The sequence below is a fragment of the Echiichthys vipera genome (genome assembly GCF_963691815.1).
Source record: "Echiichthys vipera genome assembly, chromosome: 11".
NCBI lineage: Eukaryota > Metazoa > Chordata > Actinopteri > Perciformes > Trachinidae > Echiichthys > Echiichthys vipera.
The window spans coordinates 4,940,988-4,952,557 of NC_139836.1; the positions used below are offsets into that span (position 1 = coordinate 4,940,988).

At 46.3% G+C, this 11,570-nt stretch overlaps 2 protein-coding genes across 2 annotated transcripts; one reads left to right on the plus strand and one right to left on the minus strand.

Moving 5' to 3' along the window:
* The first annotated feature begins 2,235 nt into the window (after positions 1–2,235).
* Positions 2,236–3,740, plus strand: adob (2-aminoethanethiol (cysteamine) dioxygenase b). Its single transcript, XM_083922842.1, has one exon. The coding sequence runs from the start codon at positions 2,396–2,398 to the stop codon at positions 3,158–3,160; it is 765 nt and encodes a 254-aa protein (XP_083778968.1). The 5' UTR covers positions 2,236–2,395; the 3' UTR covers positions 3,161–3,740.
* Positions 3,741–8,705: 4,965 nt separating this feature from the next.
* LOC310953932 (early growth response protein 2b-like) lies at positions 8,706–10,008 on the minus strand (the record flags this gene model as incomplete). Its single annotated transcript, XM_083923197.1, has 2 exons — positions 8,706–9,739; positions 9,861–10,008. 2 exons carry the CDS (start codon positions 10,006–10,008, stop codon positions 8,706–8,708), a joined length of 1,182 nt encoding a protein of 393 aa, XP_083779323.1.
* Positions 10,009–11,570: the final 1,562 nt, after the last annotated feature.

Genomic DNA, 11,570 nt, shown 5'->3' on the forward strand with positions numbered 1-11,570 from the left:
TCTGTTTATCATCACTTTTAGCTAACTATTTCCACTGTTTATCATCACTTTTAGCTAACTATTTCCACTGTTTATCATCACTTTTAGCTAACTATTTCCACTGTTTATCATCACTTTTAGCTAACTATTTCCTCTGTTTATCATCACTTTTAGCTAACTATTTCCTCTGTTTATCATCACTTTTAGCTAACTATTTCCACTGTTTATCATCACTTTTAGCTAACAATATCCAATGTTTATCCAACAGTGTTAGCTAACTATTTCCTCTGTGTATGCATAAGTTTTAGCTAACTATATCATTGGTTTAGCCATTGCTATTTCAACTATCCATCCTTGTAGACCTATTGTAACTACTTTTCCATTACTTCTAGCTAACTGTTTCTTGGCTATTTCAACTATTTAAGCTATCCATTACTTTTATTTAAACGAGATAATCCCCTTTAGCTAACTATTTTTAACTTTTTATTCACTAGACCTACTTTAACTACATCAGTTTTTAATTTGAGCTATTATTTCATCTGTTTATCCATAAAGCTTACTAATTCAACTGCCTGTTTGTTACTTTTAGCTAAAGCTAATGTTAGCTAAAACATGACTAGAAATTAAAACGCTAATTATAATCAACAGGGAATTATGGCTAGCAAACAACTGCTTATATCTCATAAAACCCTTAAGGTGTAAACACTGATGTTTGGTAAAGGTGTTTAAGTGTAGATGGCGGGATGTTAAAACAAATAAAAGTCATTGTCAGTGCAGTTGGGACCGGTGTATTTGAGTAATGACTGGGGGCAAAGAGCTCTAAAAGTTAAATATTCTGTGGCATGCTGGGTAATGTAGTGCATTGTCTCGGCAGTAAGTTTGATTTAAACGTAATTATATGTATTTACATGTTGGTCATCCTCGGTTATATGAAGCAATGTGACACGATTAACAACCAATTAGTCAATATTAGAATGAAACATTATTCGTGTCAGTGACCAGCGTATTTATGGCCGATTGACTACATGTCCCATGATGCACCTGTGCTCGGCGCTGTCTGGTGCGGACGTGTTCGACAGTTATTCAAAGATGGGGCCCTGAGGTCGGTGAGACTGAGCACTTCGGAGTCAGACGCCGTGTAAGAGTCACCGCCACACGCTCCTATCGCTGTGTGAGGTCGTGTTGTTTGTTTACTTGTAAATAATTAAATGTTTACAAGCGGGAAAACAAGTAAACAGGAATGAATGAACACGTGATGAGGCAGAAAACACTCGGGTTCAAACGGGCACTGAACGAAGAGGAGGAGAGAGAGGTGACGTCTCACTCCGCCGTCAATCCGGAGTCCGACCATAAGGAGGACTGAAGATGACCTAAGTCTCAAATAATAAATAAATAATAATAAAATAAATAAATGCATAAATAAATAAATTAATTATATATTTATAATTAATGTATAAATGCATAAAGAAATAAATAAATTGTATATATATATATAATAAATGTATACAGGAATATATAAAAAATGTATACATTTATACAGAAATTAATAAATAAAGTAATTATTAAATGTATAAATACATGAATAAATAAAATGATATATATAATAAATACAAGTAAATATAAATATATACATGCATACAGAAATAAATATATGTATAAATACATGAATAAATAAAACAATATATACCTAATAAATGTATAAATTATACAGAAAAATACATAAATAAATAAATGTATACATACATTCAGGAATGAATAATTCATGTATAATTTATAAAATAATTTTAAAAAGGTATAAATGAATGTATAAAAACAAAGGAATAAATAAATAAAATAATAAATAAATGCATATATAGAATAAATCAATGCTTTTAACTTATTTCTACATTTTTGTTCGCCTGCATTTATTTATTTATTTGTATGTGTATTTCTGTGTCTGTATGTTAATGAGGTAGGAGGACCCATTTATGGATGCATTTATATATTTATCCCTTTATTTCTGTATTCATTCATTCATTTGTATGTTTATTTGTTCATGCATGTATTTATTTATTGAGACTTATGTCACGTTTAGTCACAAACAGGTGTTTATTGTTGTTATTGTTTAAAAAAGTTCAAAATAAACAACAATACACAGATCCAGTTATTAAAAAAAAGAAAGTTCTCTTTAAAGACTAACTCTTAAGTCTGAAAACTGACTTTACATGTTTGTTAAATGTATTTTATTTAACTTGTAATAGTCCTGATATAGTTTTAATGTAATGAAATAGTCCTGATATAGTTTTAATGTAGTTCCACTAACAGGTCCGTAGTGACGCGTCCTGTCCACAGACGATCTTTGGCGCTAGCTAAAGCGCCGCAGCTAACGAGCTTCGGGCGGAGAGAGAGACCGGGCTGCACGGTTCCTCGCTCCGGTATGATGCCAGGAGACGACCGCGCCATGACCTCCATCGTTCAGAGAATAGCTCGGCAGGCTCTCGTCACCTTCCGGAGCCCGCCCCGGGTCGGTGAGGAGGCCGGTAAATCTTTCCAGGAGAACCAGAACAAACTGAAGAGCCTGATGACGGAAGTGCGAGCGGTGGACCTGCGGCTCGTCCCGCGGAGATCCGCCGACGACAGCACCGCGCTGCCGCCGCTGTCGCTGCACCACGGGGCCCCGGTCACCTACATGCACATCTGCGAGACGGACCACTTCAGCATGGGGGTGTTTCTGCTGAAAAGCGGCGCCTCCATCCCTCTGCACGACCACCCGGGGATGCACGGCGTGCTCAAAGTGCTGTACGGCAAGGTCAGGATCAGCTGCTTCGACCGGCTGGAGCGGCAGGACGCGCCGCCGCCGCCGCCGCTGCTGCTCCCCCCGGCCCAGGTGGGAGCTCTGCGGCGCTCCCTGCTCCGCTCCACCGACGAGTACACGGAGGAGAGCGGCCCGTGCGTCCTCTCCCCTGACCGGGACAACCTGCACCAGATCGACGCCGTTGACGGCCCCACGGCGTTCATGGACATCCTGGCCCCGCCGTACGACCCGGACGACGGCAGAGACTGTCACTATTACAAGGTCCTGGGAGACACGGAGGTGCACAGCAGCACGGAGGAGAAGGAGGTCTGGCTCATGGAGATCTCACAGCCGCAGGATTTCTGGTGCGGAGGGGAGCCGTACCCGGGCCCGGAGGTGGTCCTCTGATCCGCCAACATGTCCTCTTCTCTGGGGCTGGGTTCAAAATAACTGTGACCTCGGTGTGAAGTGCTGCAACAGGTGGAATATAATGACCCCCCAGTTTTTCTGATTTACCCTTGGACACCAGTTTGCAGGCCACACTAAACACCACCTGTGTGTGCTTCTCTACATCTGATGTTATTGTGAGGAAACGCGGCTAATTGAGTCATTTTTACTCTTGTTTTTAATGCACTCTCTGCTTCTCTGTGTTACAGTTGTCAGATGTAACTTTTAGCCCCCAGAACCAGAGTGAAATCACATTTTCGTGATGCTTTTTTGTTTCTTACAGCTCCTTAAATCCTCTCATGTTATCAGCCTCAGCCGATGAGCGATACACTTGAGCCGATATTACTTTTGCTCCCTCAGTTAACATCGTAAAAATGACACAATAATGAAAACAAATGTTACGAGTCTCAATTAAAGAACTTTAAAAAAGTTTCTCCAGCAACACAGAGCTGCCCGTGGACGCCTGTCCGTAACAGCAAACGCAGCATCGGCCAACAGCCTGGAAACACGGCTAGCTGAGTCATTTTTACTTCTACCTTTAATGCACTCACTGCTTCTCTGTGTTACAGTTGTCAGATGTAACTTTTAGCCCCCAGAACCAGAGTGAAATCACATTTTCGTGATGCATTTTTGTTTCCTATAGCTCCTTAACCCTCTCATGTTATCCCCCCCCCCCCCCCCCCATCAGCCTCAGCCGATGACCGATACACTTGAGCCGATATGACGTTTGCTCCCTCAATTTGCATCGTCGAAATTACACGATAATGAAAACAAATGTTACGAGTCTCAGTTAAAGAACTTTAAAAAAGTTTCTTCAGCAACACAGAGCTGCCCGTGGACGCCTGTCCGTGAATAAGGACGGGAAAAAACTATCAGCAAACGCATAAGAAGCGCAGCTAGCTGAGTCATTTTTGCTTCTACCTTTAATGCACTCACTGCTTCTGTGTTACAGTTTGCAGATGTAACTTTTAGCCCCCAGAACCAGAGTGAAATCACATTTTCGTGATGCATTTTTGTTTCCTATAGCTCCTTTAATCCTCGGACGTTCTCCATTTATATAAAAAAGTATCTTCGACCATGCGCGTGGCAGAAGACGTGTCAGTCTCAGGACACGTGTAGACGACTGACAGCCGTAACAAGGCAAAGAGAGGACACGTAATGTTTCCCATCATGCACTTCTCTCGACTTTATCTGCTTCAAACGTCTTCGATCGGCTGAAAAGGTTTGAAAAAGCACCAGAACCGGAGCTAAAATAAGCCCCTGTGAGGTATTTGTGCACAAGAGATGCCAAGAAACGACAATCGGACGATGTCCAGGGTGCTAATGCTGCGTTCAAGAAAGGTCAGGAAGTCTGGATTTGACGCTTCAAGCTCGGGGAGGATTTATGAACCTTCACTTTAAGCTTTGCATTTTTAAATAAGCTTTAAATACACGACTGTTCAGCTTCCAGTCCTGCGTGAAGTGCGTGCTGGTGGTTAGAAGCTAACATATTTATGGCAAATGTGCAGATACTAACAGTTGCTGTCTGTTGCATAAGCATGCATGCATTGTTCCCCAAGCTGCAGCACTTACAGCCTAATAAGTGGAATTATAATCTCTAATCTACAGACTTCTGCCTGCACCTTGAATGCAGCATTAAAACCAAAAGCATCCCGACCTGAGTTCAGAACCTGGGGACGACTCGTGGGCTTTTGAAACGTCTTCCTGCTTCAGGCTTCGTGGCGTTTTGTTTTTTTTTGTCCCAGTCGGAGAAAAAGAAACCGTGTGAATCATCTTTTTGAAGACTGGAAAATCTCTCAAAGTGCAGGTTTTTATTCTCACGTTGCGTTCAGGGACTCTACGAACTGTAAAGAGGAAGAGTTGGATCCTCTGGACTGCTTGGGACTGATTTGAGGAGATTGTCGTGGAAGACGTGCACTAAATGAAGCTCCTGACTTTTAACCACATGAGAAATGGTGTTTTTCACTGTTTGATCATGAAAAAAGTGCGATTACAGTCGAGGTCGGAGCGAATCAGACGGGAGGATTTCCAGCTCTGCAGCAAAGAAGTGGAGCTGAACGAACCGCTGAACATATCATCTGCTGCTTCCATCACTGTGGAGGTTTCATTCAAACGTGTGTGTGTGTGTGTGTGTGTGTGTGTGCACAATATGGAAATGACGCTTTATTATAAACATGACAGGAAAGCACTTACGTCGTATGACGATTGGACACATGACTTGTTTCTAACTACGTTGTGATCAGGAGAAGAAACCAACCGTGAGGAGTTGCTGCAAAGGCTTCGCTTTGAGGCTAAGACTCTGTGAGGTGTGTGTTGTGTCGCTGTTGAACCGAAGGCCGCACGGGTCTTCTTTACTTACGCTTCAATCCAGAATCCCAGTGTGTGTTAAATGATCAGTGACTATATCTGTGTATTTTGCCTGTAATGAAGATTTTCTGTTGGTTTATATAAAACAGGGCTGTTTATTCTGCCTGAACACGTCATTTCATGTTGTTATTGGCTTCAGAACGTGACGAGCGCTCGCTGAAGGAGCACAGACGTTTACCTGCAGCGCATTTTATTTCCCCAGCGTGCTCTGGAGAAGTTCCTCTGGGCGTTTGAGGGCGCCCTCCCACTGTGCCTCCGTCCCGTGCCCCGTGCTTTAGGGTCCTTGTCCCCCCCTCCAGGCCCGTTTGTACTCACACTACCTGGGCCTCCCAGGGTCTTTTTCGGCAAATACACTGATATAATAAGTCATCAAGACAGTTTCTTTCTGTAACAAGTATTTACTGATAGAGCCGCTAACAGCCGGACGTGGCTATCAGTGATTAGCTCGGGGCAGCACGGTGAAGGCATTCAAAGGTCTTTTTTAACCACTAATGCTGCTGAAAATAACATGAAACCTCTGCAGCAGCATGAGAAGAGTCCCTACACACACAACAAAGCACCAACAACGTAGTCAGTGAAGCCAGAGTTTATTAAAAGAGTGTTTTAAAGACTTACCTACTGGCCCCTGTACCAGCTCCTCTCATAGTAAAGTCCATTACAGTGGATTACCAAAGTCAATCCTAAAGGAAGGAGCCCGTTGCTGCTTTGTTGTGTGTGTAGGGACTCTTCTCATGCTGCTGCAGAGGTTTGCTGTTATTTTCAGCAGCATTAGTGGTTAAAAAAGACCTTTGAATGCCTTCACCGTACTGCCCCGAGCGAATCACTGTTATCCACTCTCCTGGATTTCCCTGTTAATAGTTTAAAAACTGTTTCGATGGCTTATTTGATGAATGTAAATGCTGAAAAAGACCCTGGGATGATTTTACACCAGAATTTCCCTCTAACCATTCACCATTAACTCCTAACCGTAACCATCTGATCATATTTTATGGAGAAAACTTTTCCCCTCTGATGTCAGGCTGCCGTCAGCTCGCTCAGATAGCCGTGCCGCCAGGACCGGGAGAGGTTTTCAGGGACCAGAGTCGTGCCAGAACCAGAGCCGTGTGGAAGAGGCGAAGAGCCCAAAGGTGACGTTGACGGAGGAAGCTAAGACGAAAAGGGAAGAGGAGGGACCAAGCGAGAGGCGGCTGGACGCACAAGAGTGGATCTCAGACGGGCTTCGAGTCGTTGGAGAGAGCTTTGCGAAGTAAAAGGCGGCAGCACAGACGCCATCTGTTGGACCCGTAACATTAGCCCAACATTGTTGTTGCACTTGCTCAACCTTAGGCTGTTAGATAAGTGAGTGTAGGGATGCCAAATCACACAACAGTACGAATAGTTACATCAAGTTTCTACCAAAATAAAGAGCAGCGACTCGACAAGTCAACATTTATTGGCATTGACAGAGAAAAGCATCAGTCCAGCAGAATCAAAGCTTTAGGGCTCGACTTGTTTGCATAAAAACCATAAAACACCAAATCTCTCCCTCTCTTTCTCCTCGTCTCACATTCATCAGGTACAAACGCTGGTTGGATCTTTTTTTTTTACGAGTATCAGCGGGTCTGTGCGAACACCAGGAAGCATCCGGAGAGAAAACATGATCAGGTTACGATGTCACAGAAATCCCAACGTGTGCTTTCAGTGTAACCGACTCTTCACCCTCTGAGTGAAACACTAGTGTGTGTCATCGTTTCTGGGGCAGCAGCAGCTCAGTCCATAGGTGACTCGGCTGGGAACCTTAGGGTTGCTGGTTCAAGTCCCTGTGTGGACCATGAATGGAGCGTGGACTGGTGAATGGAGAGGTGCCGGTTCATCTCCTGGGCACTGCCGAGGTGCTGTTGAGCAGGGCAGCCCCCTCACTCTGACATCTCTCCATTAATTGCATGTATAAAGGTCCTGTTTGTGCATGTGTGTGTGTGTGTGTGTGTGTGTGTGTGTGTGTGTGTGTGTGTGTGTGTGTGTGTAAAATGAAAAAATAGAGTGAAAATTGAATTTCCCCATAGCGGGACAAATCTGCTCTTCTTCTTCTAACATGATACAAAAACAGTTTCATTAAAAAAAGCTTCATTTTGTTGCATCTGTCCTGAAAAGGCAGCGCTTTAGCCCCGCCCTCTTTTGTGATCTCACAACATCAAAGCAGGTTTTTAAATATTACGCAGCAGAATTACTAAAACAGTGTCGTTTCTGTTTGGCAGCCTTTCGAAAATGTTGCATGGTGACGGATTTAAGTGTTAGATGAATAAGCATCGTTAGTGATATTTAAGTTAGGGATGGACCGATGCCATCAGCCTCAACCGATGACCGATACGGACTTGAGCCGATATTTGGAGCTGATTCTACCTTCGCTCCCTCAGTTTACATCATAAAAACGACTCAATGGTGACAACAAATGTTACGAGTCTCGTTTTAATAATAGGAACGTTTAATGAACTTCAAAACGGCGTCTCCAGCAACAAAGAGCTGCACGTGGACGCCTGACGGGGGGAAATCGGCGAAGGCATCAGCCCGCAATCAGCAAATATCACTAATTTAAATTGTGCAGATGCAAAATGTTAAGTGTTTTTATGTCTCTCTGTCACTCGGCCGATACAATACGCGTAAAAAAGGCCAATATCACTAATTGAAACTGTGCAGATGCAAAATATGAACTGTGTTGATGTCTCTCTGTCACTTTCGGGTGATGCAGCTACTATTTAAGAGTGAGGAGAGGATGCAAATGTTCCTCACCTAATGAACCAAAGTGGCCTCATGTGGACTCGTGTCTTGTCTTGTTTGCAGCCTGAATTCTAATTGAATCCCTGAGTTTATGAAGCACAGACACGAGACGTGATGCCTTGCCACAGGGCACTAAAGCGAGCACAACAGCTGGGAACCAAACTCCCTTTTTACATTTGATTGAAGCAGAAAGTCCAGTTCTAAGAAGGTTCCAGTTCAGTTAGTGAAGGTGATAAATAATGAAATCCTGCCCAAACTCCTGGTTCTCCCTGATTCCGTGTGAAGGAAACAGTCTAAACTACGCGATCAGCTGACAGACTGATGCAGGAGCAGATCCGGGGTCAGGTTCGGACAGTTTACATTCAGCGGCCTGCGGCGGTGAGGATTAGGACGCGGCGGACTTCTTCTCCTTCTGCCGCAGGTGGATCTTCATGTGCCGCCTCCTCTCGTCGCTGCGGGCGAACTTCCTCCCGCACTGGTCGCAGGAGAAGGGTTTCTCCCCGGTGTGCGTGCGGATGTGGGTGGTGAGGTGGTCGCTGCGGCTGAAGTTCCTCATGCAGATGCGGCACTGGAACGGTTTGTGGCCCGTGTGGATGCGCAGGTGTCGGCTCAGCTCGTCCGACCGGGAGAACCTGCGGTCGCAGCTCTCGGCCGGGCACGGGTACGGCCTCTGGTGCACGGGCGTCTTGCTCGGACGGTTCGGGTACTTCCTGGGTCTCAAGATCGGCCTCAGAGGGAGGCTCTGGTGGCCGGGAAAAGCGGCGGCCATCGGGCCCTCGGCGGCCGACGGGGGCGCGCCGAGCGTAAAGTTCCTGATGGTGTTGAGAGGAGTGAGGGGCGGGGGCACCCTGAGGGAGTCTAGCTGGTACGGGAGGGATTTCCTCTCTGGGAAAGCCGCCTGGATCTCTCTCTGGCAGCTCTGCTGGTAGAAGCCTCCGTACTCGGGCATGATGGACAGCAGCGCGGCGCCGTCCACAGGTTTGGGCACCGGGTTGTAGGAGGGAGGCGGGTGGTAGCACACGGCGCAGGTGGATGTCGCCAGGTACCCCCCTGCCGACTGGTCCTGGTACATGTCCCCGCTGCAGGAGTAGGACGGGGCCGGGTGAGGGTGGGGGTGAGGGTGAGGGTGCGCGTACATGTGGCTGATGTCCGGCTGGCCGTGCGCCATGGTACCGTCCCCCGCGTCGTCTCCTCCTCCTCCTCCTCCTCCTGCGTAAATATCTGGTGATGCTGTACACGCTCCAGACGCCGCGGCCGGTCCCGGGGTGCCAATGTCAGCGCTGATCACGTTGATGGCGTCCCTCGATGTCCACGGTCCCCCCGCGCCCCTGGAGTCCACCGAGAACTTGCCGGTAAACGCCACGGGGTGCGTGCGTAAAGTTGCCACGTACTGCGCCAAGTCACCGTGGTGAAAGTCCCCTGAAACACCCAGAAAGGTCGGTTAGCTTTTGATCTCATGACACGGTTTTCATTTAACACTTCCACAACAACTCGAAATCAGTTTCACTCTCATCCAGAACCAATAAACACTCATCCTTACCGCTTCCACTCTCATCAGGACCCCCCTCATGATCCACAGCCTCCTCTTTAAAGACCATCCCCTCCGCTGAGTACACTTCTCTAGGGAAACTATCCACAATGCTGCTGAGAGACACGGACACTTCCTCCGCTCTTTTAGCAGCAGTCATCGTGGAGATCCGCGGGTTTGAACTAACTCTACATTTCAGAGCATTTAGTTTGGTTTTGCGCCTCTCGTCCCCGGTAAACAGCTCCCGGGTGCTGCAGTATGGTTATAAAGGGGATCTCTGGGTGTCCCGTTACGTCATTCACCAAATATGGACTTGGGTTGTTGTTGTTTTTTTTTTAAACCAAACAAGCAAAAGACAAACTCCAGAGTTGAGGAGCTCTCCGTGACGAAACCACCGAGAACACACGGAACCGCGAATCTAAATTTATGGGATTTGTTTTATTATTATTCATCATCATCATCATCATCAGCAGCAGCAGCACGTGCTCCAGCCTCATGCAAAGGAGGAGGAAACAAATCAATCTGCATGATTCGGAATTCCGGTCCCACTTTCTCCATAAATGGATCCTCCGGTGAAGGCAGAGGATCCAGGGCCGCTTATATATGGAGGGGATCCGGGTACAAAAAGGGTGCTGCATTGTTTTTGCCTTTGTGCCAGCTGAGCCCACACACACACACGCGCACACACACACGCGCACACACACACACACACACACACACACTGCACAGATCCTGGCTTTGTTGGCCCTGATGGGAGATAGATGGGGTGATTAGTAGGAGAATAATCATCTAATTAAAGGTTGAATATGTAGAATCTTTATTTAAAGCTACATTTTAGTTAAAGCTGAGGGGAACAGATGAAAGTTTTGCTTTTCCTTAAAAAATATATTTAGTCTGAATTAATATTTAATCATTTATTTGACTGGTTTGTCCATGACTTTCTGTCCTGTTGTGTTTCCATGGTAGCAGCCAATAGCGTTGGGCGTTGCTGGTTGCCAGGGTTGTCTGTTGTTGGGTGCAGCTACTGTTGGCTGGCACTGGGTGAAATGGTTATTTGTCCTCCATCCTAGAGACAAACGTGTCCCTGGTTCTGGTCTTATTGGAGACTTTGGTGCTGTTCTGGACTCTGATGCACCCATCACTCTGCAGTTAGTGTCCTCACTGAGCAGAGGGTGCTGCTGGGAGCCCCTTCACTCTGCAGTTAGTGTCCTCACTGAGCAGAGGGGGCTGCTGGGAGCCCCTTCACTCTGCAGTTAGTGTCCTCACTGAGCAGAGGGTGCTGCTGGGAGCCCCTTCACTCTGCAGTTAGTGTCCTCACTGAGCAGAGGGAGCTGCTGGGAGCCCCTTCACTCTGCAGTTAGTGTCCTCACTGAGCAGAGGGGGCTGCTGGGAGCCCCTTCCCCGTCCCAAAGCACTCCCAGGCGCCACTTTCTCACTACATTTAGAGACTTTTCACAGCTTCTTAGAACTGGATTTAGAAACAGAGCCTAGAGAGCAGTTTAGCTCCTTATTCAGAGCATCAGGGAAAAGGGAGAAATCTGTGCTGGGCCTCATTCAGTCTCATGCATGTGGCTCAGAGTCCAGTTCAGTAACAGTCTCTGGGTCCGTCTCTGTCCTCTCACGCAGCAGCACTGTTGTTGTGATGTGACGCCGCAGGGTCAGAGGTCGGAGGTGGGGCCATGACGGCGTCCTTTAACAAAGTTCGAGCTTTCACCGTCCAGA